This window comes from Brienomyrus brachyistius, chromosome 9 (genome assembly GCF_023856365.1).
Source record: "Brienomyrus brachyistius isolate T26 chromosome 9, BBRACH_0.4, whole genome shotgun sequence".
Lineage (NCBI taxonomy): Eukaryota > Metazoa > Chordata > Actinopteri > Osteoglossiformes > Mormyridae > Brienomyrus > Brienomyrus brachyistius.
The window spans coordinates 21,065,422-21,079,956 of record NC_064541.1 but is presented as its reverse complement, the minus strand read 5'-3'; the positions used below and the strand labels follow the sequence as shown (position 1 = coordinate 21,079,956).

The 14,535-nt window shown below is 48.9% G+C and overlaps 1 protein-coding gene across 5 annotated transcripts in view; it reads left to right on the top strand.

Moving 5' to 3' along the window:
* The first annotated feature begins 625 nt into the window (after positions 1–625).
* Positions 626–14,535, top strand: part of znf704 (zinc finger protein 704) — a 21,594-nt gene continuing 7,684 nt past the window's right edge. For 4 of the 5 annotated variants that reach the window (XM_049026303.1, XM_049026302.1, XM_049026301.1 and 1 more), the window contains exons 1-4: positions 626–1,472; positions 4,523–4,737; positions 12,471–12,577; positions 13,012–13,256. In XM_049026303.1, coding sequence (XP_048882260.1) covers positions 1,227–1,472; positions 4,523–4,737; positions 12,471–12,577; positions 13,012–13,256 — 813 coding nt within the window. In that variant the 5' untranslated portion in view covers positions 626–1,226. Of the gene's footprint in view, positions 1,473–1,913; positions 2,105–4,522; positions 4,738–12,470; positions 12,578–13,011; positions 13,257–14,535 lie in introns of those variants that run through there. The other variant, XM_049026304.1, reaches the window with a different exon arrangement.

Below are 14,535 nucleotides of genomic sequence, written 5' to 3'. Positions count from 1 at the left end.
ATGTAGGATTATCTTTAAGGGATTAGGCGGTGTTTAGGAAATGGAGCTCTTTGTTGAAATATTGACGTGTCCTAAGAGGTCTGGGTGTGGGTTTAGTGTGAAAATGGGATATAGAATATAATCATAGTTAACTTGTTCATATGTAATTAACCGCTTCCCATAATCATGTTTATTGAACCGCGTATTTTATTATTGTTACTAATCACTGGATAACCTTCATCTTTGGGGATTAAGTAAAACAAATCGTATTGTCAAATAAGCTATTCTTTAAAGGTTAGTTGTAAAGATATATAGACGCCAAAACAAAAAACAAAAAATTTACGATAATTTTCTCTCGCAATTAATAAAAAAATCCCCGGCCTCTTTTCTTGCTTTACTTCCCCACACTTTCCGTTAGGCGAAACACACCGGTTACCTTCTACCATTAAGAACTGACACAGGATCAGCCACCCTTTGCTTCCAGCTCTTAACTACCGCACTATGAGCGAAGCCGTCTTTCTGATCCAGGATCAGTTGCACAATGGGCAGAACGGGATCCGCATTGAATGAAGCGGCGGAGGCGTGTGCCTCGCCGTCCAATAGGAGCGCCGCGGAGCCGGGGAACCGCACATGTTTACGGGCGGCATTCCGCCGGTTCGGGCACTCGCTGGAGGACGCGCCGGTGGAGTGGAGCTCAGTTTGGGATTGGAGCTGTACTGGAGACCGCTAGTGATTTTTATTTTTCTGCGCGATATTTTCCTTCAGTTATTCTAGACTGGAATAGTAGCGGGGATATTTCTGCTTTTCGGTGGAGCCGGTAATAGTCGGCTAACTACACAGCAATTGCTGATCACAATTTCTGAAATGGCTGTTTCGGTCCGAGATAAATATAATCCGTGCCATGTTTTCGTGTCTTTGCGAGCCCAAGGGAACGGATAGAAAAACAAACAGGTCGAAAGAATAACGATAGGCAGCCGGTCGGATGAACTGGATGGAGGCGCATTTGGAAAACGTGCTTTGCCGTTTTTAAGCCTGTTACGGCTTCTCTTCCAAGCATTTCATTTTTTACTTGCAGTCAGTATACAGTGAATGGATTGTGCGGCGTGCTGTAGCTAAGCTAACCGCATCGTATACACATTTTTTTGTATTCGCTATCTGCTCCAATTTCATAGCATTCATTGGAAAACATTAGCAGTTGATGCTTTCCATCTGTGCATAAAGGGTAGTAAATCCGGAGAGATAACGCCATGCATTCGCGACGCCTGGTGAAGCGCTCTCTCCTTGGGAGCCGGGTATGTGCCGGCGATGGGGCACTTCTCCCGGGGGTGGTCCATGCTGTCAAACATGAAAACAGGGATGCTCCGATGGGACCCCGGCAAAGCGTTTGCGCGGCGTTGAAGCAAGAGGGCAGCTTAAGGGAGTATTTCGAAGGCGACGCGGCCGTTTGGCAGGAGCAGACGCCTGCAGCGGGACCGCTGAGATCCAGCCTGAAGGTGTGTGATCGCTTTACTGTGGCTTGTGTGTGTGTTTTGTATTTCCAGTAATGAGTCACCCTGCTTATCGCTCCGTGGACGGCTCGAGTGCGCACACGCCGTCTGCAGCAGTGTATTTTTATATCAGCTCCTAGTCTTTTGTCCAGTGCAGCCCACGATGGCCAGGCGAGCCTCGGCTATGATGACGAATAAACGTCTTTGAAACATAATGCATCCATGCATTGTGCCCTTATTTTGTCGAAGGGACTGGTTTTAGTTAAGGCATGTCAGACCGTACGGCGCTCATGTGCGCGGTGTAATACCCCGTCTTAGCCGGGTTTTCTCTGCAGCTAGCCACCACGCCGTGGAGCCTTATCCTGCCGCATGCATTGCATTTTTCACATTGCCCCATCGCCAGGGTAAAGCCCCACTTATTTGCTCGTCTCCAGCCGCCCCTTGCAGTCATTTTCCTCCCGATCTCGGGATGCGATGCTACCGCTTTCCGCTACACAACGTGGTGGGTTTTATAACCAACATGTCGGGTGTTTTTACATCGATGATGTAATTTCCTCACTAAAAATAAAGAATCATGACCGCATTGCTTAGCCGGGGTTATTGTGTGCTGTTTATCGCCCAAGCAGAGATGCAGCCTGGTAAGAGGCGAACACCGGTCGTTTATTAATGCAGTCACCGAACAAGTAATTGTGTGCGAAAGGTGTATATTGAACAGGCTTCACATTCAGGAACAGGTTTATTGAATTTGTAATATTGGTGTTTTATACCTATTAGATAATATAATTGTTTTGAATGTTTGCCAACGTATAAAATGCATTAAGTATTATAATTAAATGGGAAGCGAGCGTGCCTAAATCCAATGAATCGGAATGGTTTATTACTGGAAGGCACGAAATGGCATTGTGAAATTAGAAAATCATACGAATATAACACAAAATATAGGTATTCTATAGACATTTGCTCTCCAGACTTCTGGTTTTACACAGACTGGCTATTATCGGCATCATTATTTCTACACGATATCGCATTTTGCGGTGTCACACTTAGCGGGACTTCAGTTTTATTAATCCACAAAAGAAACGAAGTACCTTTTGTCTCTATGCCCCTGGAAGCGACTGGAGGGAAAGGCATGACCTGTTGCCTAAAGTGAACCTTTCTTCAAGTGCTGCGAGTATGCGAGGTCTTGCAAAACTGCACATCATTGTTTTATGGGCACGGAGATGAACTGAATGGAAAAAATGTATAATATACGTAATCTCTCTATTTCTTCGCTACCAAGCACCTACTCCCAACGTACGACTCGTTTTACAGGAGTAGTTGTTTGCACATTGCAACCCGGCGAAGGTATTATGTGCTTTCAAGTTTCGTTTGGACCAGTCTTTAACATTTGAAACGATGCTCTCGGCACTTAAAATTATGTACGGAGTCATACTTTCAACTTGTGCCCAAGTACCGTGTGTCGTTTATTTTTTTGTTTTGTTCAGCCATCACCTTTTAAGCAGCGGCGTTTTAAAGTCACGCCAGCATCTAGTTTGAATGTTTTGCTGTTCCTTGCGTGTCCCCGCGGTCAGATGAATGCATCCTTTTGTCTGACCGCATCGCCGGGCTGTTTTTCCCGTAGCCTCCCGCCTACTGCAGTAATGCACAAAATTGATTAATGTTGTTATGCAGTTCTGTATGTTTGTTATTGAATGAAGGGGCTAGCCCACTACATAAGTCTAGGTACAGTCTAGTTTTTTTGTTGTTGTGCATTTCGCAAATTTCATTTGATTGTAAATATGATTATTAGGTCCGCTATTAAATGTTGCTTGTTTACAAATGCATTTTTTTTAAATAAAGGATAGTAATTTTTTACTAGGATTTTCATCAATGGCTGCTTCTGTTTTAAAGATGTGATGAGGTATTAAGTCTTTGTCTGGACAGAGGTGGTGTTACGAAGATGTTTTGTACATCTATGTAAATTCTTCATAGACATTGTGCGGGGTATTGGCGACTACATCACAAATAATGCATACATTGTTGTATATATTAATGTCAATCAAAGAATAGTATAGCAAAGATTTCTCACATACTTTTTTTTTAAGCTAATGGTTTATGCATTTTAATATGTGTTGTTTAACATGTGATGTTTGCCTGTTAAATGTGTGAATATATCTAGTTTTGATCTGTTTCTTTAGCAGAGTATATACTCTGTCATATTTGACAGTCTCGCAGGGAGTGCGGTGACAGTGAGGTTTATGTCGTAATGTGTTCATTACAGAATTTAACGGTGTGGCGCGTCAGGGTGCAGCTCGCGCCCTATATCATCCTTTGATTCACAAAGCAATTTTTTTCATCGAAGATATTTCTTCCTGACACAGGAACTCGGCAGCCGGGTCATGAACAAGATTCAGAAATGAAGTACTTGTTTATGAGTGCATGGTTCAAGCTAAATGAATCAAAGTAACTGAGCCAATTACATAGCTTTAGGTTCACAAAGACCACGCTAACGTCAGTAGCCTGGAATGTCCGCCTTGCCGACACTCATAAGACGTTCTGTAGCTACTTAATAAAATGCCTCTTGTCTATTATTTGCTGCCAGCAGGCAGCTTCTGTCCTGAGAGTGACCTCGCTGTCCTCTGGTCACCAGGTTGAAGTAGCTGCCTGGTTGTGATTCTGTGTGGGGGGTCGGGCTGTTGCCGCTGCCTCATGGTTTCCTTATTTGGGGCCGGGGTCCATTTTTAGCGAATGTGAAATGCAACTTTTATCAAACGAGGATGAAAAAATGTGGTATTTTGTTAAGCCGTTTGGGTGAAAATTGAGTGTCGTCGAGGAATTAGGTCACACCAACAGGTGATTACAGTCCTCGACTGTTATGCATTTCTGAGGTGCTGTGAAAGGCGTTGGGATTTTGTTTCACTGCCTGTATGTTGCAAGATGCTTATTCTCTGTTGTGGAGCCATTAAGAAGCGTTTGATATTAGTTTTATTCTGTATTGGATAATGTGTGCTTACTTTTAAAGTAAAATTGCTCTTGGCGTCTGTGACGCCTGTTTTTCCCCCGATGATTTCTTGCAGCAAAGCTCATGCAATGGGCATGCGAACCAAGCGGTGGGCATGCCGATGAAATCCCGAGAGATGGAGCCCAGAAACGGGGCGACGGAGGGCACAGGAGACCCGCCAGGGCCCAGCAACAAGCTGGCGGAGCCCGAGAAGGAGCCGACCCGGTCCGTGTCCCTGCTGGAGCAGAAGCGGAAGGTGGTTTCCTGCAGCATAGACGTTCCTCACACCAGGTGAGACGCTCTCCATTGCGGATCCTTCCTTTGTCTGTGTTTACGCAGCCAGTTCTGTGTTTATAACTTTATATGAACTGAAAAATATTTGTATTGCATATTGAATATATACATTGCATATGTAAAAATTACTTAAGAAGGTATATTTTGCTTTTTTGCGTTTTATTTATTTTGCATTTCTTACTTCTGCCATAAAACACAGTCATGTACTGATACCTGCTCTTGCAGTACAAGGGATCATTGCAACCAATCAAGGGAGCAGTTTGAAATTAGCATTGGTTGCTAATTCCCCCCCAGTCGGTATCCAAGTGCTCTTACATTATGAATGACATATGGATGGGGGTGTTTTGGTCCCCACCCCCCCAGCTTCCATTCATATGACCATTTTCTTGCTACTATTTGAGGTATGAATGTGTGAGGTCACGTGGCCCATTCCTTGTGCCGTATAGTGATTGCGTCTGAGGGTACAGCTGTAGATGTTGCTGTTGGATATGATCTCAGCTCTGCAGTCAGTAATGTGCCGTCTGCCGGGAATCGCGCTCAGAACCAAACTGTTTTACCCGGAGTTTGATGTCAACACTTGGACTGCAGTGGTCAGCTTGGAGCGATTCTTAATAATCAAACACCGACTCTGTTGTTGATGTTGAATTACATGAACATATGCATATATAATGAACATATGCATTTGATGACAAAAATTTGCAGAATGGATGTGTGTTAGGAACGGATTGCAATTAAAATAGCTGGCAGCCTAATAGTCCTCATGTAAAACGAATGCATGCATGCATGTATATAAATAATGGCGTCTTGCCCCAGCGGCCGTGACCATGTCGTGACCCGGCTGCTTGGCTCTGGATGTGTCTGGTCTTTCAGGAACAGGTCTGGTGCCGCAGTCTTTCTTTATCTTCTTCTCTTCAGTCTCTTTATTGCTCAATAAACCTTAAGATAACGTGGTGCTTGTAATTGGAAACGAAGACATTCCAAGTGAATGTAAAACGAATTACCTGAGGATCGCAAACATACCTGTGAGCAGGCTAATTGTTTTAGTGCAATCAGACAAAACGCCAACAAAATGTTTGTATTGGGTAGAATTATTGGCGCCCAGTGATTGCTCATTGGCTTGGGCTGCACAGCTTATCGCACTTTCATTACAGCTGTGCACAATGGCGTCTTTAGGGTGTCAAACACTCCTGCTTGGTAACTTGTGCTCCTTTGGGGCGGATTGAGTTAGATTTTTTGAGTTGATGCTAAATGCTCGTTATGTCCCCTATTCCGTATGGATTACGTTCTTAAACCCACTTGCTCAGTAATATGGTTATATTCTGTATTATAAGTAGTATTCCGGTGGCTGTATAAAATGTTTTACCTGAATGCCATATTCACCAGGACCCCATAGAAGATTTCATTATGTACATCCATTCTTTCAAAGTAGCATTCTTTCCTTTAATATTCAGTTTTTATTTTTTCCTTAAGACTTAAAGAATTAAATCCTCCCATGACCGTTTAAGCTGCATATCCCTGCTCATACTGTTAACCAAACAACTATTGACCAGTTGAGACTGGCAGGACTCAGATGACTTGGCCAGACCTCTTAGTGTGACGGATCACTCTAGCGAGACTGATCGCAGACGTCAAAGGTCGACAAGCATGGAGGATTACAATGTGCTTTCCTTCTTACAGAATTACAGTTCACCGCTGTCATTGTACGACCAAATCTCACTCTGCAAGTTTAATCGACATCTCGCGCTGTCAGAGTTAAGTGCCTCTCTGAAAGTTTGCAACTGAGAGACTCGGAGTGGAAATTGTGCTATTACATCCATGGGGATCAACCCCAGCATGTAGCGACTCTGACCCGTGACTCTGACCCGTGACTCTGACTCGTGACTCTGACTCGTGACTTTTTAATGTTCCTGCGCGGCATCTTCAGTGTTTTTCTTTTGGTTTGTTCTTTACGGCTCCATAAAAGTCCATTTTCTTGCCACATTAATGCAAATGAAATGGATTGAGAGTTTTGTCGCTTCTTCTTTTTTTTTTGCCCGCCTTTCCTCACCAATGTAACGGGTTTCAGGAATAATACTTCAGGGCCTTTAATACCATAATTTTATTCACTTCTTTGCTGTGTTTTTTTTTTGTAACCGGAATGTGGCGTTCGTTTGTAACCGGAATGTGGCGTTCGTTTGTAACCGGAATGTGGCGTTCGTTTGTAACCGGAATGTGGCGTTCGTTTGTAACCGGAATGTGGCGTTCGTTCCCCTCAAAACACGGCAGCGGTGCAGAGTTGCTGAGCGTTTCGCTGAAGATAATGTCGCGCTTCGGTCTGGACTCCGGGGCTGTTAATTTGAAAACATGTGATTACCATCTGAAAAGCACTCTCTTCTGCAGAGCCCAAAGATCCACCGGCTTGGATGCCTTCCAGCCGTCCCACAATGAGTTTTATTAGAGCTTGCTATTCCCCCAGCCATATACTTCTTATCAGATTGGACATGGTCTCTGACTGACTTCCTCAAACGCACATCAAAAGAGTTTTCCTTGCTTTGGGCTTTTTTTTCCCCGTTTCCGAGAAAAGCACAACAGCATCGGTGTAGTTGTATGTCTGCTGCTGTTCTGCACAGTGCTGTTCTTAGGGACCGGTAGCAAGTTTTGGACACCATAACGAACAAGAGAGCTGATTTAAAAACAGCCCCGCCACTGCATGTGGCATCGCCCGCCCGTGGGATGCAGAGACCTTGTTGCCATGATACAGTTAATGACGGCGAGCTGCCCCTAGCAGGACTCGCACCGGCCTGTTTTGGTGTCTCGCTTTCGTCCGCATCACACTTTTTGAAGGCGGCTGTATCTTTGCAGAGGGCCCCTTAAAGTGGCACCTAGGTGGTTCAGACCGTACCTCAGTGATGTAATCCCATCAGTCCATGTGGGTGGCGCAGCCCAGGCTTGACGGGGGCAGAGTTTTGTTGAATGCGGCATTTCTGCTCAGTAGCCCGACCCCCCCCCCCCCCCGCCCCGAAATTTCAGCGGCCTCATGTTTATCTGTCTATGGTTGTGTGCATGACTGTCATTAAGGTCCAGACGCTAAATGCAGCTGAATGCCTTTTGCATGTTCTCTGGTTCGATGCGGCTGCCCTGTACAGTGTGCCCAGTGTTGAACCATCCAGCGGCGCAGTGTTCGCTGCCGACGCGACTGGAAGCTTCCCGTTAAAAGCTGACATCACACATGACCCCCGCTGACTCCCTCTGTCATGCTGCTGGATAATTTTCCCACAATCCTTCATCGTGATTTTGGTTTAAAGGTGCTTTATTTATTTTTCAAAAAACAGAACGAAAATACGTCATCGTAACAGACTCATGGTCTTCTGGTGCTAAAATCGGAAGAGGGCGCTCTATCCCATGTTCGTTTTTTGGTAAACTGAGTCATGCCTAGAATGTTCCATTTCCCCCTTTCTGATACCGAAGGTGGACCCACCCCCCCTGTTCAGTGACCGCTGTGGGTGGCCCTACGTAATCAGGATCGAGAGCGCGGGGGGGGACTCCTGGTGCAGTGAGGGTGTCTGCCGCACCCGCCAGTGCTCCTCCAAAGACCAGATTAGTCTTGGGTCGCCGGTGCTCTGTGCACGCTCACTCTTCCTACACGCACTAACAGGCAGCGGGTGGCACTGTGGCCGCCTGCTGACCCGGTGGAAGATCAAGGGGAGCAGCTGTTGTGCCCTTGAGCTGAGCGGCTGATCTGGATTCCTTAAGTGTCAGTCAGGGGTCGAGTGAACCAGTAGGCTTTAAAAAAATAACTAAGTAAAGAACTCCACTAACCACCTAATAAAGCTGTTCCTGAACTGCCCCTGTGGCCGTGGGCTCTGCCTGTGTGGAACCATGCCGTGTGTCAGTACTGATATTCAGCTTATCCACCCACATACTTGACAGGCTTGCTGCTCCGCCCATGATAAGTTGTATCTGGCAGGAAGTAGCTGCTCTTTTCAGACAGTGTTTTGGGGAGAGACGACTTCTGCCCTCTGCTGACCGGCAATGAAGGGTGCAGCATTTTTGTTATGACCACAAAATAAAATGGCGTCTAAAAATCCCCCCCCCCCCCCCATTTTGAGGTCCCTTTTAAGATCATCTGGGTGGATAAGAATGGGTGACGTGACAATGTGGTCTCTTTAAGAGAAGGTGATCGGTCCTTTACGTCCCCCGTAACGGAGAAGCTGGGGATGGATTTGGGGGGAAGGACTCTGGGGTGTATTTCCGTGTGTCAGTTTGTGACTGTTTGCGAGCGTCTCTGCTGTCGTATTTCCATTTTGATTCATGGTTTTACGAAGATCAAACAGGTCCGCGGAGCATTTAGGTGGCGCTGCGCGTATGAATATGAAATGTAAACATTTGCTACACCAGGCTCCCAGTTTTTTGTGATTTTGCATATTTGTACAACACAGCGGCTGCTGAAGGATCTTTGGGGGGCTGCTGAAGGATCTTTGTTTTTCCTCATTTTCGGGTGATCGGTTTCTCCTGCTATTGCCTTCCAGCTCTGCTTGGGCATCATCCTGTGGTCCTTATGTGTCATTACTGAGGTCACATACTTCTTTTAATTCAATGCAAGATAGCATTTTGGTAGTAATAAGAATTGTTCTAAAAGCAAAATATATATAAGGATTTCAAGAGAACGTTTTGATAGAGAATGAATGAGTGCTTGATTTTTTGTAACATTTATAGCCTGAATGGGAGGGGGTCACTGATGGGGAGGTGTAAATAAGGGGGAGGTGTTACTGAGGAGTCGGAGGGGGTAGTAAAGGGGCGTGGTCCAGGTTCCGTTGCGCTTTCCAGCTTTGCTGTATTGGTCCATCTAAAACGATGAGCTCATCGGTGCCGCGGCAGCCTCCCTCACTGCTGCTCGCTCCTTGATGCTCTCCTTCACTTCCCGTGACAGAGGCTGCCTGTCATACTGGGAGCGGGGAGCCTGGATCCAGCACATGCACGCACACACATGCACACGCAGTTATAAATCACCTCCATTGTCACAAACATTTTGGTAAAAATACCTGCTAGAGGCAGCGTTCCATGACGCTAAAATCTGTCACCCGTCCTGCCGCCTCACCCCCTCATCTCCTGTTTGTTTTCATGTCCCACTATGGGAGCTGTGATGCCTCCCCCCCCCCCCCCCCAGCCCACCACAAAGCTGAACATGGTGGTGTGCATGGCTTGTGTGTGTCAAACGAGGGTCTGTCCATAAAGGTGCCCGCTGTAGTGCACTTGAGCGCCCCCTTCCGGTGGGACACGGTTGCCGCATGCTTCGCCCACGTGCTTATTTGTCGTCATCCTCCATTTTATTTATTTTTTCCCCTCCTTTTCCGCGGACACCCCCATCAGCACATCCCCGGAGAACGTTACCCGCCTTCTTTCCCCTCTTTCTCCCTGTTGCCGTTCGCTTCCCTCGGCGGTCCTGGACGTGCCTCTAGGTTGCCTGCCTGTTCATCCTTTCCTCTCATTTTCTATCATTTGTCCTCCTCTTATATTTTTTTTTATCCCTCTCTTTCCGCACAGACAGTGATGTAATCTGCCTGACTTTCTGTCAGGAATTCTCTTTAAATATATTCGATTTGGCAATTTTGCTTCTACAGCAAACGCAACTCCGACAGCTAAAGGTGCCAACACGGCTCCATGAGTATCGGGCGTGAGACCACGTCTTTAATGACTCTCATTTGTGGGGCTCCTTTAATTTGGGACAGACAGACCACACTGTTCAGCCTTAAGTTGGGAGTCCAGGGTACAGCTGTACACTCTGTGTATGGAAGTGCAGCTTGTAGGGTCTTTATTTTTATTTTCCACTCCGCTGCGCCCCCCAGGCTAAATAACTTCTGGCGTAATTAGCGGTATTAGTCCGCGAGTGAGCAAGCGAGCGCAGACGCGATGGGCAGGCGGGGGCTCCGTCATACTCTATAAATAGAGCGGCTTGTGTGGCAGTGGGGCCTTCGAGCACCGTCTGAAGATGAGAAATTACACTGGGGCGTCGGGGGGGTGCGCACACGCCATCGGTCCCAGGGCTGCACTCCACAACGTGGCCGGGTGTCTCTGCAGCCTTCAGGGAAGGCGTGGGGTGACGCAGGGGCTGCTGGGGGCACACTGTGCCCGTCAGAGCGGCACAGGCTTCAGGCTTCCATGCCCCCCCCACATCCAGCTCTAGTGGTGTGCACCAATGACCACCTGCCGTGAGCAAAATGGAGGCGGGTGGCCCAAAGCAGGGTGGGGACACGCATACCTGCGTCTGCAGCGCGGAAGGACCTCAATGTCTGGCAAAGCCTAAGTATTCAGGGGTTTGCTTTACAAACCGATTATTTTCCCAGGTTGCAGTGTGTCTGTTCTGAGAAACTGTGCCCTTCTAATGATCTGAATCGGTTATATTACGTCACCTGTCATACTGTTAATTATCTCTATGCGATGTATGTAGATTTCCTTTATCTGTTTATGCACAAAGAAGAAAAATCTTTCTATAGTTGTCTTTTTGATGTTTTCTTATTATTTTTATTAGTCTTGATTACATAGTCATTTCCCTCCCTTCTTTTTAAGAACCTCCCATAAATCTTTCTGAATCACAGATGACTGTTGTTGACACCAAATAATATTTTGCAGGCTGCCTATTCAGCAGCTGTTTGAAGTCTTCCCAGGTCACTGCTGTTAAGGCCTCTATCCTCCCTCTGACTACAGCTGCTATCACCCCCCCGCCCCCCTCCTTTCATTCCCTAAAGTTACACTTACTTGATGCTAAGAGAATTATAAATAATGTAGGTTTCCTTATGAAAAAGAGCCAGTGTGTCAGCATGAGTTCTTGCAGCTGCTCTCCGCGGTCGGACACCTCCCCCCTCCGCGGTCGGACACCTCCCCCGTTCTGTCCTCCGACGGGCACCAAGGGTTAGGGTGACATTCAAATAAACATCGTTTAAAAGTTTAAAATGACATTGTTAGGGGTGGATAGACCCCCTTGGCACTAAGGCAGGAACGTGGGAAGACGTTTATGAAACAGGAGCCCTGATATACTCAGGTAATTAAGCAGATGAGGAGGCCGGAGAGAGCCGGCGGCGGGTCCGGCCACTGGGAGGGCCGGCGGCGGGTCCGTCCACGGGGAGGGCCGGCGGCGGGTCCGGCCACGGGGAGGGCCGGCGGCGGGTCCGGCCACTGGGAGGGCCGGCGGCGGGTCCGTCCACGGGGAGGGCCGGCGGCGGGTCCGGGCCACTGGGAGGGCCGGCGGCGGGTCCGGGCCACTGGGAGGGCCGGCGGCGGGTCCGGGCCACTGGGAGGGCCGGCGGCGGGTCCGGCCACGGGGAGGGCCGGCGGCGGGTCCGGCCCACGGGGAGGGCCGGCGGCGGGTCCGGCCACGGAGCGATTAAGCCGCATATCTGTACAGAAAAACAGGACTGGAAATGTGCCCAGTGTGACAGTGCGTTACCGTGACGATGGAATCCCTCTTAAGGTGGGTGTAGGTAGTATAAGGTGGGGGGCCCAGCATTAGGCGGGGGGTATAAGGGTGTATAAGGCTGAACATGTTTGTCCTTAATCTGTTGCCAATAAGAAAATAAGCTGAAGTAAAACTTCATGCTTGCCATACTTGAGTGATATAAATGCTACTGTAAGCAGGATATTCTCGCTGAGCATTGTTGTCGTCGCCATGACTCCCACCTTGCCCACATTACTCCCTCGTGACCCAGCAGCACACCTCCCAACGGCCTTTTAAAATGCCCCATGCCCCCCCCCAGGAAAAAGGAGGAAGAGGAAGTGGACATGGACAAGGTGACCGCTGCTATGGTGCTGACCAGCCTGTCCACCAGTCCCCTGGTGCGGAGCCCCCCAGTCAAAGTCACCGGTGAGCATTGCGGGGTTGGGGTGGGCATCTAGCTGTCAGTGGGCTCATTACTCAGGAAAACGAAGCGCTGTGGATTGCAGGCGGGGACCAGCAAATCTCCCTAATGCAGCGTTTCCCAATCCGGTCTTTGGGAACCGAGAGACACTCCGTGTTTCTGGGAGCTGGAAGGGAGCAGAAACGTGGAATGTCTGGGTCCCTGAGGACTGGGCTGGGAAACGCCGCCCTAATGGACCAACATGAAATTTGTGATCTTTTAACGTTTTACTGGACTGGTTCAGGTTTGAGCCCTTAGAGTGTTTTATTGCATTATCGACTACCTCCTGCCGCTCATGACATGATGGCCGTCCAAGTGACGATGACCTTCCAGAATATTCTGAGGGCTCATCTAAAACACACCCCCAGATGTGAGTGGCTGTATCTTACTTTTCTGGCAGAGGGTTCAAACGGATCCTGGAAGGACGCAGGTGGCTTCACGCCATCCAGCCACAGCAGCAGCGGGTACTGGAGCTGGAGCATCCCTAGTGACCAGTCGAACCCGTCGACGCCGTCCCCGCCCCTGTCCGCCGACAGCTTCAAGCCCTTCCGCATGCCCGCAGTCACGGGGCAGCCAGATGACGGCCTGGACGAGCCGGATGGAAGCAGCCTGCTCTTCGACGAGCCCATCCCCCGCAAGCGCAAGGTGGGCGGGACTTGCAAGCGTGGCCTTGGGCACCGGAACGTTACGCCGCTGCACGTTTGAGCGGTCACCGTCGTCTTGTAAGCGTATCGTTACCGTGCCCCTCTCGCCAGGATGGTCAGTGTTTGGCTGGTGGTGGTCGTGACGGTCAGCAGGTGCTGCTGCGTTGGGTTTCAAATACCGATTGACAACCGAGGTCTTGCAGAGCCCGTCGAATTAATTTTGATACCTGCACCCCCCATCCTCAGACCCGCTGGGGGCAGAAGCACAGAGGGCTTGTTAAATCGCCTGAATTCTCCCGCCGGTCTGCGACCAGGGAGCTGGCTTGCTACAATGATGTAATGATGTAATGCTTCAGACGGGGGTAAGCGGCATGGGAGGGGAGCTCGCGGGAGGGGCTTGGAAGCAGGCCGCCGCCTCTTCCCCACCCCACCCCACTGGGACGTCGTCTTCGCCTGATCCGGAAACGCCGAGCTCTAAATGAGATGATGACACCCGCTGCAAGCCCCAGGTATTGTCTGCTGGCGCGGCGAGCGGCGGGTCCAGCCGGCGCCCTTTGTTACCTCGCTCCGCGTGGCGCCGCCCCCCCCCACGCCCCCCCATACTCATCCCCATGAATGAAGTACACAGGCTTCTTCCTTCCACTGTGTCTCGCCGTTATACAGCGGGTGGATCCTGAGGCATGGAACTGCGCCTCCTCTCTGTCCTGCTCCTCTCCGCTCCCCTACTCCTAAGACTCCCTGCCACGCTGTACATCCCACCTCGGCCGCTCCACGGATGAGCAGTGACACGTCGGCAATTAATTGACAGAATGTAACTCATTAATGAAAACCACAAAAATCAATGCTATATTTTAATTTATTATTTTTAATCATTTTAATTTCATTTGGATCAGTGACTCAGGTGGGTGGGGGCCACTTTTATATTGTTCTCATACTAATCGATCATGGGCCCTGTAATTAATATTAATTGTACAATAACGGGGGGCGGCATGGTGGTGCAGTGGTTAGCACTGTCGCCTCACACCTCTGGGACCCAGGTTCGAGTCTCCGCCTGGGTCACATGTGTGCGGAGTTTGCATGTTCTCCCCGTGTCGTCGTGGGGTTTCCTCCGGGTACTCCGGTTTCCCCCCACAGTCCAAAAACATGCTGAGGCTAATTGGAGTTGCTGAATTGCCCATAGGTGTGCATGTGTGAGTGACTGGTGTGTGAGTGTGCCCTGCGATGGGCTGGCCCCCCATCCTGGGTTGTTCCCTGCCTCGTGCCCATTGATTCCGGGATAG